General features: G+C 41.0%; 1 protein-coding gene and 1 long non-coding RNA gene across 2 annotated transcripts in view; one reads left to right on the top strand and one right to left on the bottom strand.

Annotated features, from left to right (window-relative positions):
• The window catches only part of LOC115361552 (uncharacterized), a 14,563-nt gene extending 11,557 nt beyond the window's left edge, over positions 1–3,006 (top strand). The window contains exons 4-6 of the long non-coding RNA XR_003928426.1: positions 326–383; positions 1,424–1,517; positions 2,043–3,006. This is a non-coding gene — a long non-coding RNA (uncharacterized LOC115361552). The remainder of the gene's footprint in view (positions 1–325; positions 384–1,423; positions 1,518–2,042) is intronic.
• impdh2 (IMP (inosine 5'-monophosphate) dehydrogenase 2) lies at positions 1,588–16,719 on the bottom strand. Its single transcript, XM_030054978.1, has 14 exons — positions 16,217–16,719; positions 13,458–13,506; positions 12,761–12,862; positions 12,594–12,668; positions 11,703–11,909; positions 10,856–10,943; positions 9,991–10,190; positions 8,727–8,817; positions 8,392–8,487; positions 4,383–4,526; positions 3,848–3,992; positions 3,295–3,438; positions 2,380–2,463; positions 1,588–2,036 (listed from the first exon to the last, which is right to left on the bottom strand). The coding sequence occupies exons 1-14, from the start codon at positions 16,312–16,314 to the stop codon at positions 2,015–2,017; spliced, it is 1,545 nt and encodes a 514-aa protein (XP_029910838.1). The 5' UTR covers positions 16,315–16,719; the 3' UTR covers positions 1,588–2,014.

Here is a 16,719-nt window from a genome sequence, read left to right as displayed (position 1 = left end):
TATTCCCTGATTTTATGCTTTTTGCAGAACACTTTGTAAAATCTGATTTCAGATATATCAAAAAAGCTGTTCCTCAGTACAGTAACAGGGAGTAGCGGCGGTCAGGATGAGCCGTTGTATCATCAGCATGCATCGGCACGCCTCAGTGATTATTCCACATGAAAAACTGATTTCTTTTGGAGGAAGTGATGCCTGTAAATTGACTCCCCCTCTCCTTGGCCGTGCTAATTAGGAACATGTGAGTGTGACATGATGGATGGTGTGTGAGACAGGTGTGGCCAACAGAGTGTGACTGGAGGAGTCCCATCTGTCTGTCTGGTTTCAGGCTGGAAAGTCCGGTAGTTTCGCTGGAGCGCCTGCTTCCCCCCAGAGACGTCCAACAGGTGAGTGGGTGTGTGTAGGTAGAGAGGACAAGAGGGGGCTCCTTCCTCTCCCGTGTGGAAACCTGGGCGTTCATCTTGAAGGGTTATTAAAGCACTAATCCAGTTTTTAACAGGCTGTTTGACCAGAAGCTGCAGCCCTTTTCCTCATCAGTGTCGAGAAACTAAAGCACTACTCTGCCTTCCTCTGGTTAAACTGAAAATGTTGGATAACTCGCTTATGAATGAAGTCCCCAATATAAATATTTCAAAAGCTTGATCAGGTTCTTGCTCCTTTAAAAAATAATTTTAGTATGGTAGTAATTGTTGAATGCTAGATGTTTAAATTTTGTCAGTCCAATTCATGAAATAACGTTAACATCAAACATAAGATAACATAGGATAGCGTTAACATAAAATTAGAAACATTCTAATAATGGTTCATAATTTCTAGATCGATAGATGGGTGTACTTTATTAATCTCATATTGGGAAATTCTTGTGTTACAGCAGCAGATTGTTCGCACGTTGCACAAGAACAATAGGCTACAAAGACTATATCTAACACTAAAAGATAAATATATATTTCTTTTTAAAAAAATAAACATCAAATAAATAAAGTAGCTCTATACAAAGAATGCAGCACACATACCCTACAAGAGTATGTCTACGGAATATTTATAGACCCTTCACCTTTGTGATTTATCATCCTTATTTGGCATACCGAGAAAACTAGTCTCAGCTTTCCTTGTTATTGCATTTTGCTTTCATACACACAAACATATTAATCTGATGTCGCTCTCTTGGCTAGGTCTGCCTTCAAAAATACACTCTTCTTTGTTACACCAACTATAATAAAGGTTTATATAAAAAAAGGTGAACCTTATTGTCAGTGTACAGGTTCTAGGTTCATCTCCATGCACACATTCATGATGAACACCACGTGAAATAAAGAGGATTTTGAAATTAAATCTCCAGGGTGTTGTGGTGACAGTTGTCCATTAGATACCACATGCTGTAACTCGTTTACTGAAGATTGTTCCGGGTTTTTTTCTCTCTCCCCAGGTAAAATGAGACTGCAGCACTATGACCTTGGATCGGTTAATAAAGTGGCTGCAGCTGCGTGAAAGCTAGATATAGACAAATCTACATCTGGCAGGTGAAGCAGACTTCTGTATCTCTATATTAAAACTTAAGTCTCTTTACCATGACAGACAGACAGCAGAGGCTTGTGGAAAAAAAATAGGTTTTATTAATTTGACGACTTTCTTTCACCTTGAATTGGACATGTCGGCACATTGGACATTTTGACTTCATCACAGCATGGAAGCCTTCAGAGGAGTCAGTCACACACAAACACACATACAGGTACTGGCTGATAAATGCTTTGCTCTCCTTCACTCACTCACACACAGACACATATATACACACACACAATGCATAGGGAACAACAGACAGGAAGACTGATGGATCCTGGGAAGAGTTGTGTGTGTGGAGGGGCATACTGTATGTTTCACTGACAGGCAAGTCTGTATAATTTAGCAGTGTGTGTGTGCAGTACACAGTAATTAGGAGGGTATGGCGAGTACTAAGTAGTGTTTGCATAATGTGTCTGTTTGAAGAACTCTTGTCCAGGTTGCTAGGCTGACCTCCTCTTTAAAACAGACGCTTCTCATAACTGCAGGAGAGAAGAGAGAAGAGAAGAGAAAAAAGTTAGTTGGACCAAGAGAGATCACACGACCGTCTCCATGCTGCCTGAGGCTTCCTGTTGAAACGAGACAGAAGCAGCAGTGGCCAGAGCGGAGGGGCAGAAGGGGAAGTTGACAGTGTAACTGAAGGGGAGTTGGTGTGTGGGGAGACATGAAACTAGGAGTGGTGTTGTTGACTCTGAAATATGAAACCGAACTCTACACAACAAATTTGCGTGTACTTAGCAGAGTGGATCTGTACAGATCAAAGGGTTTATTTTGTGCAGTCCGTCAGCATGTTGTGTGTGTGTGTGTATATCTATATATATATACCTGTGTAGGCTGTGGACTCCACCCTCCATCTGAGCTGATGCTGTTCTCTTCTCAAACTTCAGATCTCCAGAATACATCATGGCTCTGGCAGGGAGAGGGGGAAGATAAACAGTGTTACACACCAACACCATGCACTACCAGGTACCAGGAGGGAGATATTAGGGGTCTGTCTTCGTACCCTTAAAATGCCTCCTCCTTTCCTTTCTGACCCAGAAACTGATTTTCCCATCACTATCTTTGCTAGCTGAGCCTGATTCAATAGTAAACAAACTAAGCAGCTTTGAAGTCTCCTTCTAGGAAGCAACAGCATCCTATCACTGTTTGTCATCACAACACCGATTATGCAATATGCCCAGATTGCATAAAAGATGTCAGCTTGCTCCAGTGGTCAAAGGAGGCAAATGAGTAGCAGCACTAGTGCATGGTGGCGCTGCAGCATGAGGCATTTGTTTTACATAGCACCGTGTGCAACAGATCCGCCCAACATCTTCCAGCACAACACAGAATGACAGCCTTGAAAGGATTTCTGCTCAAATAAATGGCTGGCACATACTATTTACAGGGTTACTTCAACACAGATATCTACACACATAACTATACAGTAAATATTTACATAAAACCATTACCAAAAATATATACAATCTTAAACACTTACACAGCAAGATATAAATCCAATAAATCTTACATAATTACATTCAAACAGTACAACCGAACCCCACTCTACCCACTTCTTGCTTGCTACTTGTACATGACAGATTTCAATTTACTGTTGTAATTAGAGTCTTACATTATACTCCTCAATTAATATTTTGCCACAATTGAGTCAGAATATGAGGTTAGTAATATGATTGTCATATCCAATCAATTGAATAGTGCTAGTGACGTGTGTGTGTATGTGTGTGCGCGCGCCCTTACCTGAGCTGTGTTAGGCTCTTGGCTCCGATGTCCTGACAGGAGTGCTGTATGCCGGCCAGCAGGTAAGGAACAAACTTGTGGATGGAGCCTTTGTCCTGCACCGCCCCAGAAACACCCTGGGCCACCTTAATCTTATCACACTCACTGTGGGGGGCCGGGGTTGAGAATGAGAAGGGGAAAATGAGAGGGAGAAGGGAGAGGAAGGAAGAGAGGAAAGAATTACACATTGAGGCACATTAGACATTTGTGATTGAACCTGTTGAACCTGCCTGTGTGTATGTGTGTTATCTACTATACTCTGAAGGTAGGTGGACACACCCTCTGTAAGTGTGGTCCTAACTGTGAACCCAGTGTACCTCAATCTAAACTACAGAGTTTATTCCACAAAGCAGGACCAGAAAAGTAGCAGCATAATTGGGGAAAATGGTTATGCTATTTCCTGACGATTGTGATTTCAATCTATGAAGCCTTTGTGTGTGATGACTGTGTCTCTACCTGAATTATATGTTCTCTCAACACAGGTTTGTTTGTATGTGTCAGTGTGTTTCTTTACCTGAAGTATCTGGTTTGAGAGCCCAGGTTCTTGTCCATGGCATCCAGGGAACCCATGCCACGGTATTTCTTCAGCCTGATGCCATCTGAGAAGAAATATTCACCCGGAGCCTCACTGGTAGCAGCCAGCAGAGAGCCCATCATCACTGGACATGGAGGGAGGAGAATCGGGTGGAAAATAAATTAAAAGACAGGACTGGATAATAATCACAAACACTGAAAAGCTTGAACAGAATGCAAGAGTGACAAAGTTTTCATTCTTTTAGCACAGCTTCACACATGAGGGTACTTAAGACCCCTAATCTGCACTGAAAATCCAGTCCTCTGTGTAGCATGGAGGTTAAATCCACATCAACAGCTCATCTTAATGATTTGGCTGTTCATAATGCTCCTTACTGGCTGTAGGTTTTGTGTTTGAAACTGAAATTTAACTGCTCTATTTTTGTTTAATTTGTGCTTCATCAATGTATTGCTCTCATCTATTATTACATCTTGGAAGGACTTAATTTCCAAACCCTAGATCCACCCAGGCCTACCTGTCGACGCGCCCAGTGCCAGGGCCTTGGCGATGTGCCCGACCGTCTGGATGCCGCCGTCAGCGATGACTGGCACACCGAACCGCCTGGCGTACTCCGACACCTTATAGACAGCTGTAGCCTGGGGTCTGCCACACGCCAACACTGCATGGAGCAAGAGAGGGAGTGAGTGTTAGATGCTGTGAAAAGTTTTCACCTGAGAATATACCCAGACTCTGCTACAACCACAAAATATGTAAATAAAGCCAAAACTTTCTGGTTTCATGGCATATTTTAGACAAACCTGACATAATGATTTTTAATACCATAAGTTAACTGTTTTTTCTTAAAGGGAAACATCAACCATGTTTGTTCTTTCCAAATGCAAAGATCAGTTTCACAGTAACCTTATACATGAGCCAAACACAAAACATTTTAAGGAGGACTCATTTCCCAAACCCTGACATTTAATGGTAAAAAGCATTCTCCTGAATGGCCATCTGGTATTAGCTCATCTCTAGTGCCTAGTGATGTAATTAGAGATGGACAGACTGAAATTTTCTTGATCAATTCTGATTCTGGCAGATTCTGATTTTCTTCCCAAAAACCATAATTGACAGCACACAATCATTTTTGTAACTTTAACTCTAACTTTAATAGAAAATTGCATGTTCCTAAAATAATATGTTGACTCTTTGATAACTTTAATATTTTCTACAAAACTGCACCAGGTTACAGGACCTTTTCTCACTCTCACTCAAATCTCAAAATAAAAAATAGCTCCGGGTTACTGCAGTGCAGATGTTTTTTTTGTTTGTTTTTTGTACAAATAAAATCTAACAATTTCACACAGAAGTCCGAAGTCTGTATGCGTAACTGTGACGTTAATGTCTGTGCTGCTGTGTGAGACTATCATGCAGTGTGTAAATTTGATCGGCACAGAATCTGACACCGATCACGTGTTTACCAATTGTGGCCAATCAAGCCGAAGATCTTCCAATTCAGGTCCCCGAATAATTGATTGGTCTTTTTCTTTCTGTCATGACCTTCAGAAACACTGTATCATTCGTATCATTAGACGTCAGGTTTTGGTTTTGCATTTAGTTGCTCCTGAGAAATTTTACTGACTTGCAGGGTTGTGGCTGGTCAAAGTTATTCCTCATCTTCCATCATTAGCTGTGACTCATCTCTTCACATTCCTTTCTCATGTGTCTTCTAGCTGTACTCTCTTCAGTTTGCTCTTTCTACCTTTTACAACTTATTTCTTTAAAATACTTGAAAAACAGATTATTGTGACCCCTGCATTTCTCATGAGACATTCATTATAATCTTGACAACGTGGAATATAGGCTAATCTTACTGTTGCACTCATTGTAAATTGCTACAGATGAAAGCAAATTGTCCAGTTTGTGTTTTTGTCAGCTTAAACAATTCTGGCACTAAAATCCTTTTATTCTCTCTTTGCTTCTGAAAACACTGATAAGCTTTGAAACAAAGACTTGTCAAACTGTTGAAAATTCAATAAACTGACATTCAAATTCAAAATTGTTCAAGTGAGTTCACAAATGTGCCAAACAAATACACCATCAAAGAGCTTTTCTTTGGCATGCATGTCTGAAACTCCCGGAAAGTGATGTTAAAAAAAATAAAATAAAATAAATAAATAAATAAATATCACACACAGTGAACAGAAGACAGGTTGTGGAAACCGTCTGTTAATAAAAGCCATGATGTTGGTCAGATTAGAATGAGGAAGTTAAACTGATCACATCAGCAGACAATTAACCACAAATATTCCAACTTCACTCTGTAACACAACGCCAAGTCTACCAGCCTTTCCCACATAATGCAATAAAGCCAAACACAGAACCTGCATTTAGTTGAAAAACTGAACCCAAAGTTTTATGGGACCAAAACTTCAAGAATTATTCTTCCACATCAACCTCTACAGTGGGGAATCCACTATCCCATTTGTGCCAGAGGTTGTTTTGTGTGCCGTTAAGCAGGGACTGCAACATCATGGCTAAAATGATCATTCTGAATATTTTATGAGGTAGTATAGTGATGATTATTAAATCCAATTTCTCAACTCTATGATTTGAGTAAAGATGTATGAAAGCCCTAAACACCAGTGGACATCAAAGCAAAAATAGTTCAGTAGTGGCAGCATTCAATGATTAATGAGCACATCTTCGTTGATAGCTGTTGACAAATTCCTCTGCTTTTACCCCTTGCACATTGAGGTCAGAGGCCAAAGGAGCTGGTATGTCTTGTTTTATGAAACAACTGATTACATGTGATTATTATGTCTTATTATAATAGTCATGTGCAATCGTACATTACCGATTGTGGAGCCACACATTAGCCAAATGGTCCCTGTGGTAAAGCATTCAATTTATTCAAGGTATAAATCAGGATGATTTTGTTTTCATTCCTGTATCCTTCAGGTCTCATTTTAAAAAACATGTATATATAAACAAATAATATAGCACACCAGTCAAGACAAAGCAGAAACATAATGAACACGCCACGCCTTATCCCAAACCAGCCATTAAGCCCCAATGCTGTTTAGACTCCACACTCATGACGGGGATGTGATCAACACAGCTGACAACAAATGGCCACGAGAGGAGAGAGCAGGAAAACAGAAGTCTGCATCAGACATGGATGCATGCTTTGTGTCCAAAAACCTGAAGCCCTGAATAAAACACAATCACATCTCTGTCAAAACGTAATGCACAGGGGCTTAATCTAAACCAGCCACCATCAACAAGAGCGATCATATGTATCCAAAGACACAAGATGAGAGCATGTGTCATTTTGAGAACACAAGTCAAGAGACCAAAAGGTCAGTAGGTGGGTGGAAGAAGCGTGACACGTCACTCAATATGACTGACAGATTAGTGGACGACACAGGAACAAGCATCCAAAACCCCAAAACACCCAAAGGCCAGCTTGCAAAACAAACCAAAAAAACGTATTACTAACACTACTACTGATGCAGAGCTGTTAACCAATCAATGCAGCAGGCTGTGAAGTGGGAGGGGCGGCACACTGTGGTAGTTGAGCCAATAGGAGCCCAGCGCAGACTGAAGTGGGAGGGGCAACTTACTGGAGTATCCTGTAACAGTGGTTGGGGTTTTGGGGCTGTGGAGCTTTATTGCTGGTGGTACACTGAGAGGAGCTGGGGACGGACACACACACACACGCACGCATATATACACACCACAAATGGGGGGGTGGAGTTCGCAAGTGAAAATACAGAAAAAAGAAGGGAGGAGAGAGCAAGTGAGAGAGAATAGGATGCAGGGGACAGGAAGACGAGATGGAGATGACAGACAAAAATGGAGAAAGAATTTAATAGGCAAGATGACAGACAAGACAGAGGAACAAAAACAAAACCAAACAGTCATCCCCCATGATTCGCCAGTATTTGAGAGGAATCATGGGGAAAATTAACAGAGACGAAATCGGAGACGACAAAAAACAAAAAAATAGAAAATAGTGTAAACTAGATGAACAATATATGTATGTATGTGTATATACACACACATTCTTTTTAACCATCCAAAATATACTACAGCGAAATGTATCTCAATAGCAATTTAAATAAAAAAAATTTGGGAATGCCAAATAATAATCATTCTTTGGCGATTGTTTTCGAATCAAAAAGTTGCTCCCCATTTGAGACCAGCTGTATTTTTCTAATAAACTGAGTGACAACAACCCGAGTTTAACCAACAACTTTGTTTTAGGACAAACCAAAGAAATACAAAGCTTAAAAAATGATCAAGCTACAAGCAACTATTGTCTAATCAACATGCTTTAACCTCCCACTTTGAATCTGTCACCAAATAACAAAGTCAATCAATTTGTTAAACAAAATAACCAACAGCACCTAACTGCACTCTCATTATTAATTTTTGCCCCTCAAATGGCAGCTAATGACCACATTAGAGGCTCCTGATTGGCTGAGGGCTGCTGCGTGGGTGGGAGCAGCTGCTGTGTGATTTGCGGGTCAGTCACTCACCTTCCTGGGTGATACAGATGGAGCCGCTGCCCATTCCCACTCTCAGCCCGTCCACACCTGCATCAATCAGGTTCTTTGCCTGAGCCGCAGTTACAACTGCAGCAGACAGGAGGAGACAGAGAGACAGTCAGAGATGGAGGACCAGGACTGTGAGTGCTGCTGCAAAGATGTTGCATGTTTGTTTCCTATAAAGCCAATGTCGTGTGGATTGTCAACAAGCTTATCGGCTACACATTTAGATCAGATTTACATGCTTTCATGTGTTCCTTCTGATATCATTTAGTTTTATCATCAATGGGTCAGCTCCATTGGCGTGTGTGTGTGAGTGTACTCACCATTGCCTCCAATGACCTGGATGTGTGGGTATTTCTCTTTGATGTATTTGATCATGTTGATCTGGAAGATTGAGTTCCCCTGAGAGGAGTCCTGGACAAACAGAATAACAGATTGTGTCACATTTTAAAAACTCTAAAACTGTTTAAAAACAAAGATTCTACAAAGGGTGGGGCAACTAATCAAATCTGATTTTCAGCTTGATTTTAGCTTCTGACAAGTATGAAAACAAAATCAAGATAAAGCGATTATTCAGTTGCATTGTATTTCACAATGATACTCTTGTTTTTGCGTATGCTGTAAATCCAACACACTGCTTTTCGCCCCTGCCTAGAAAGCCTAAACTCACTCTCAGACAGGTTGTGGCTCATTTATCTCAACTCGGGCCAAGATAACGGAAAGAGACCCTTTGATTGACACTTTCTTTCAAGAAGTGCAACAAGTAACAACAATAAATTCTATGCAAGATTTGCAGTTTTGGGGGTTTCGTGACACTACTGTTGTAGTAGCTTCCAGTTGCTTTATAGTAGCTTTACTTTTTAAACAGTGTAGTTTTCCCTGTAGCGAGCTGCTTTTTCCACCAGGTAACAGCGCCTGAGGACGATGGAATCTGACAAGGAAGACACAGCTCCAACTCCCCAGCATATACTGCTTATTTGGCAGGGCTTTGTTGCTTTCTGCATCCCAGCCGTGGTTAAGATAGGTTAGGGAGCAGTAAAGTTACGATTTTCTTCATGCATGACCAAGACTGGAGATGACTTCCTGATGGCTGTTCTGTTTGTTGCGGTTAACATTTACACACTTACTTCTGTTACCTATTAACAACTCTGCTTACATTGGTGAGTCTACTGCTGCTACACACCTCATCTAAGTTACACATACTGCACCATTAGACAGACTCATTTGTTCCATATCACTATACTCATCCCTTAAACGGATGTGATCTATGACCAAACAATAAAGGAAGAAAAAAAATACAGAAAAGTAAAGGCCTTTTGACTTGTTCCAATGTAAACTGTCATCTCAGTATTGACCAAAATAATCATGATTATGGTTTCTGCCATAACTGAGTAGACCTAATTTATCATTGGTTTTGGTCTGTACATGAATCCACTTAAGTAAATATTTTCTTAACATTCTCTAAACCTCACTGTCAATACTATGCAAATGTGTAGTTTCCATGGAAAATCATTAACTTTCATATCTAACCCTGGGTTCAAATGTCAATAAGTTGTGTGATCTGGTATAAAAATCAGTCACCCTCACCAGTACAACCACATCCACCCCGCTCTGCACCAGCAGGTCCAGCCGATACTTGTCGTCGTTGTGCGTGCCGATGGCAGCGCCACATAGCAGCTGTTTACGGGAGTCTTTAGAGGCCAGAGGGAAGTCTCTGTTCTTCTTGAGGTCTGTGCGGGCGATGATGGCCACCAGGGAGCCTTCTTCATTCACTATGGGCAGCTTACCTGCAGGGAGGGAGGGATTAGAGTGAAAAAAGGTGCAAGTTTACAAATTTTTGTTTTTTGAATTCTCCTCTAGTTTGTGGATATGAAGTTTCATGAAGCTGCAATTATCTTAAAGGACACAATGGGCCATTTTATAGAGTAACATCAACTTTCAAAAAATGGTCTCACTAAAATGAAATGGCTACTATAGGGGCTAACACCATCACAAATAAATAAAATGTAGTTCATTGAATCCACAAGAGTCTCAGCTTTCCAGTAAAAGCAAATTGATGCAACTCCAAGACTGTTTAGGCCCCAGTCTGCAAAGAGGAGAGCCGTGGCTGCCCAGAAAACCCATTTTCATTCAGATATCTATATCTATATATGATATGTTTACTTTAAATTAATTCAGTAATTTTTAAGAAGTTATTTAAAATCATTTTAAAAGAATCAAACATTTAAGTGAATGTGAATTGATGTTTTCCCCACCCCTAATAGACAGTGGCTGTCGGAGGAGAACCCTCTTACAGTTTCAGCAGTCTGACAGTTTTTGAGTTATTTTGGATGAAAATGGTACGTGATAATCACAAACAGGGGCTAACACACATTTTAATGTTTTCATTCATATGTTTTTGATGTAATTAGAAAATGAGCTGCTATGAATATAAACAGAACATCATGCTCACCTTTCTTACTCCTCTGGAGGATCTCATTGGCTTCTTTCAGCGTCACTCCAGCAGGGGCAACCACTAAATCCTCTCGCTTTGTCATCACCTTGAAAAGGGAGTAAAATACAGCAAGACAGTAACTACGTGTATATACAACTTCCAGATACAATGACAATGTCAAACACAGAATTCACTAAACTGTAACCAGAAAAACTAGCCCACAGGCTCTGACAACTGTGGTGCAGTTCATTAGGAGAGAGATCGTAATCTGAACCAACTCCAGGAAATTACCCCAAAACACAAAGGTTTACGGCTAATGATGCTGCCATCTGATACCCAGCAGCTCCTCATGCTTGGAAAGTCTAGCATAAAAAAGACAAATGATGTTCATATTCAGCTGTTTCATCACGTGTTCCTAACTGGTATGAACACCAGAAAACGTGCGCAGAAAAAGCCCAGTATGCTTGATTAATGCTGCAGCCACACTGCTCTGCTGATGAAACTGGACCCATAAACGTTTAGAAAAAACTCCTACATAAAACCTACATTTTTTTTCTTTAAATCAATGCATAAAAATACTACATTTAAGAAACTGAAACCTAAAATCCTATGATCAAGGAAATAGAGAAATGACTCAGACATCTTTAAAGTGAAATTTAACATGCTTAAATGTCTGCAATTCAGACATGTTGGATGACATTTAGCGTTATGGTGCCATCTACTGGTAATATATTGCAACTGTACGCACCTGCTGTTTTAATTTTTCCTCTCGTGTACATGTCTATAATTGCCCCCGTGTAAACATTTACATATTTTTCTACATGTTCACATCCCTGCTATTCCTTCTTGTGTAAACCCTGCCCACCTGGCTGAGTGGCAGGTCATGCTCCTCCTCCTTCAGGAAGTCGATGTCTCTGGAGGAGATGATGCCCACCAGCTTGCCGCCCATGTTGCCGTTGTCTGTGATGGGGATGCCGCAGAAGCCGTGGCGCGCCTTGGCCTGGAAGACGTCCCGTACGCGCTCGTTGGGGCTCATCACCACGGGATCTGTGATGAAGCCCTGCTCGTAACGCTGGAAGGAGGGGGCGAGGAAGAGGAGGGATAAGGAAGAAGAGGGGAATGAGACAGGAAGGGGCAGTGGGCAGAGTAGGAGTGGAATGGGGATGGATGACAGGAGAAGAGGGGGAAGTCAAAGACAGAAGATGCAGAAAGAAAAGGAAGAAGAGATGAAGGAGGGGGATAATAGGAGAGTAACAGTGTGGACGGGACCAGAGAAGGAGAGTTGAAGTGGAGAGAGATTAAAGGGAGATACAGGGAGGGATTGCAAGGGGGTAAAGGATCATATTAAGGTCTGGAGGGCCTGCTGGATGTTTAACTGCATAAATGGCATAGCAGAGGAGCAAAGGACGGAGGAGAACACACACACATTCTGCTGGATCTACCTAAAGCGAACCTGCCAGCACAAACTACAAAGAAGGAAAGAAAACGAGACGAGAGAAGATAATGTGAGATGAATGGAAGGTAAACACACAAAAAACGAGAAAAGATCATCCAGGCATGAAAAAAAGATCAGTGCAACAAATAATCTCTAAAGACAGGATGCTGAAGGAGAAGAAAAAGGACAGGTAGGTTACAAAAGAGAGAGAAGTGAAAATAGCCTGAAGCAAAGGAAGAGATTAAAGGTAGAAAAGAAGAAAGACCAGAGGCAGGAATGAGAGAATGAAATGAAAGGTATGAAGATAGTCATGGCTGTTACCTTGACTTTGCGAACTTCGTTGGCCTGGAACTCTGGAGTGCAGTTGTGATGGATGAAGCCGATGCCTCCTGTTAGCTGGGAGGAGAAAATATCAGTGTGTGTTGGCACAGATAATTTAACAAACACTACTGATCCCATGAAATACTGTGTGTGTGTGTCATACTTACTGCCATTGCAATAGCCATGCCGGCCTCTGTGACGGTGTCCATGGGAGAAGAGACTAGAGGAGTTTTCATGGTGATCTGCTTGGTGAGTGCCGAGGTCAAGTCCTGGACACAACACAAGACAGGAGGAGGATATTTTGGCATGATTATGGTGAATTGTAGCTGCAAAATATCACGATCATGGGTCTAATGTGTCTTCAGAAGATAAATCAGTGACAATTAGAAGCCACTTTATAGGCAAATTCAAAATAATTATTCTGCTTATGTGCACTCTAATCAGGCGAATGAAAAGAAAAGAAAAAACCAAGGCAACTATATTAAAATCAAGGCTACGTGTTTCGAGCAACCGCTCTTCCTCAGACAGGCATGATGTGAAAGTGTTTAACGTGATGTATTCACTGCAGGATAAGTCTGGTAAAGGTGAATATATGTCTGATATACTACAAGTGAATAGAAAATTCTTAGCAGTAAATTCTGGGAGGCACAAATTTACTGTGGTGGCATAATTGAATCCTTATTCATGGAAAACAGCTGTGATGAGGAGCTCAGGTGATAATCCCAATGAAAAACCTGCTTTCTTCCAACATCCAAGCAAGGTTTATGAAGTGGGCACTCAGTGTAGTTTAATATCACAATAGATAATTTATTCTGCTACTGTGTTTTGCTGAATGAAAGTGTGTATCTCTCCTGCTTTACTCACCACTTGGTCAGATGTGAAGTCAATGTAGCCTGGCAGGATCAGGAAATCGCTGAAGGGGAAACAGAGCAGAGAGAGAGGCGGGAGAGAAACAGGTTAGGGCAGAAAATATACAGCCTATAAAACATGATACAGACTTGGCAGCTGTTCCTCCCAACACCTTCAAACTTGATCACAATACAAACTGAGGACCGAAACTATGCTTCATAACACAGCAATCTCATGTCACCTTGAAGCCATGAGTCAAGATTAGGTCTGTTTGGCAAATGAAGGAAAACTCAGTCAGATTAAGGTTAGTGCTAAACTGAAAATAAATGCCTACAGGGACATTTTCAGTGTGTATATCAAACCCTGAATGCTCATATTTCTGCAAACAGTGAACATGTATGAATAAATACCTTCTAGCTGTATGTTTTCTTGTTCAGAAATAGAAAAACAAGAGGACAGGCGAGGAAACACGCTACTTAAGACTGTTGAGCAACACATAGTATGTGAATTATCTTTCTCAGAACACCTCACAGGGAGTCATGTTACTCTATATGTGTGTTTGCATGTCTGAATATGTATGCGATGAACTCAGCACACTCTTCGCTGCAGTGTGTGGCAATCCACGTGGCGTATTTGTGGCAGCATGGGTATACAACTTCCTGTTTAGCCAAAAAGACATAAACAAAAAACACTGTGACAAAAACTCATTCCAAGAAAACATGGAAGATTGACACTGATTTTGATTTCTGCTCACCTTACTTCATATTCATTCAAATATTGCTTTTTAAGACAAACAGTGACTACATGACACTTTGTTTCATGTTGCAAAACAAAATTTCAAAATGATTTACAATTTACAAGCTCCTAAATCATATATGGACATGAGCTGATACCATATTTAGGCCACTGTAAAACTTTTTACGTCAAGTACCAGCCAATAACACCAGTCTGGCACTACAAGTTGTGCTTTTGTAGTATAGTGTACTACTAAGTGTGCTACTACTACAGTGAACTAAGTGTTCTTCTAAATATAGCGAGGCCTGCATAGTCAGGCTTAACAACACATGATTGTGTAAGCAAGCAGGCTCCTACTTTTGGGAGAGGACATATGATGCCTCTAACCCTGTGAAGAGTTCAGTACTTCCAAGAGTCTGCAATTCTCACAAGTGTTTTCATTTTGCAAAACACGGACTTCAGTCACTAATGATTTTCAACTTCCAGTGGATGTGGTGCACGTGGCTATTCATATTCAAAGTAGTGACATACGTTTAGTGATGGCTTTAAAAGGCAAACTTGCTATGAATAACTGCAATCACCCTCACATGGTCTATTTGCAGGGGCACTAGAATCATGTCCTTCTAATCTGAAACAAACTAGAGGCATTTCTCCATTTCTAATACCTCACACAGGATGGGACAAATATTGATCAGGACAGGTTCACGTTGCAGAACAAAAGGAGTTAACAACCAGCACTCAATCGCAAGTTTGTTTTCAGATCCCAAAACTCATTCTTTCATTCATTCATCTGATACTGATAATCCGTAATTTGGGCAACTATCCCTCCTCATTCAGAGATTAGCACACTACACTCACCATATTTCATCCAGTCTGACAAGCTTGCATAACTGTCATCTGTAATCTGACCACTGCAGCGATCAAACCGTTGAGGAGAAGCTCATACATTAAACACTGCTGTTATCTCCAAATTTACATTTTTTTTAATTTACATTTTTCACCAATATAGGTCAATTTGTACCTCCAGAAAGTTATTAGAATAACAATTTGAACCCAAGTGTATGCATCTGGTACTTTGCATCTTATTAACTACCTACATAGTCCTTAAAATAATAAAACATCACAGTTCATGTAGGAATCATGTTCTTCCCTCTCTATCAGTGGGTTTTCACCGCTATAAGTGTGTACATGTTAGGTGGGGGCCATAACGTAGAGGGGGGTCTTTTGACTTATAAAATGTCACGACAAAACAATTGAAACACATGTTAAACACCAAAAACACATGTTATTTTCCACTGCTGTTTAAACTGTTAATACTTCTGTTTAAATTGTTCATATTTCTATCTTTTTATAATCCTTGTTTATAGTGTTTATATTGCTCACTGCTATTTATCATGTGTATACTGTATATTTCTTCTAAATTTGCACATTGACCTACCTCTATGCACATTTTATACACCCATGCACACGTTTTTTTCTGTTTTTTTTTTTTTTTTTTTTTTTTGCACATTGCTTTTTGCACACTGGGTTGTACTTAGGTTATTCTGTTGTACTCAGATCTTATTCTGTTGTACTTAGATCTTATTCTTTATTTCTATTTTTTTTTTATTTACTTAATCTGTAATCTGTGGATACTGCTGAAAAAAATGTGAATTTCCTGCGGGATGAATAAAGTATCTATCTATCTATCTATCTATCTATCTATCTATCTATCTATCTAAAAACAAACATCTATGGGCACCAAATTTGATCTGGACATTGAAAACATGTGTCCATATTAATTTCATGTTTACCCACGTTCTCTTGTCCCCAATAAATAAGGAAAATCATGAAATATGACGCAAATAAATGCATTTTCGAGACGCTAACCGTCGAATGACAGATAACAGGGGGGTTAAATTAAGCCTGACGTTAGCATCACAGCTAGTTTTCATACTGAATTGTGAGGAAATGTGTGCACTTCCGTGGCATGTAGACAGCCAGCCCCGTCTCTGTGGGTTCAGAGGAGAGTTAAAGGAGACATGGAGGTTTGGTTTTACTTGTAGGTGAGTCCGTCTCCCCCGTTGAACAGCTGCTGTCCCGTCAGCCCGTCGTCGGGGACGTAGCCGGTCTGCCCGCTGATCAGGTAGTCCGCCATGCTGTCCGGCTTCGTTTCACCGCTCAGTCTCTTTTATGTCTTAATTTTGATGTGCGCCTGGCCGCTACAGCGACAAGCCCGAACACACCACCAGGCCCGGGACCGAGAACTTTCTTGGTGTCCTCGCCGTGTGGCGCCCTCCTGCCGTCGGCCGGATGTCTCGTCAACTTGGCGCTACTTCTTCAAGCCAACCGTCGTCGTCCTCCTGCGCGCGCCGAGCAGCGACTCGAGCCGTGACCGCGGACGTCAAACAATAAAACCTGGACGGAAGATGTCGGCATGTATTATCGAGTTTTTACTCTTTTCTTTGGGCCTGTTTTATCCCCCGGCTAACCGACCGCTACCCGCACTTGCCCTTTCCGTTGCACCCTCTGGCACGTGTACGCCTGTTCCCCGATTGACAGC

The sequence above is a fragment of the Myripristis murdjan genome, chromosome 7 (genome assembly GCF_902150065.1).
Source record: "Myripristis murdjan chromosome 7, fMyrMur1.1, whole genome shotgun sequence".
Lineage (NCBI taxonomy): Eukaryota > Metazoa > Chordata > Actinopteri > Holocentriformes > Holocentridae > Myripristis > Myripristis murdjan.
Note: the sequence above shows the minus strand (reverse complement) of the source record. Positions and strands in the feature narration are given on the sequence as shown.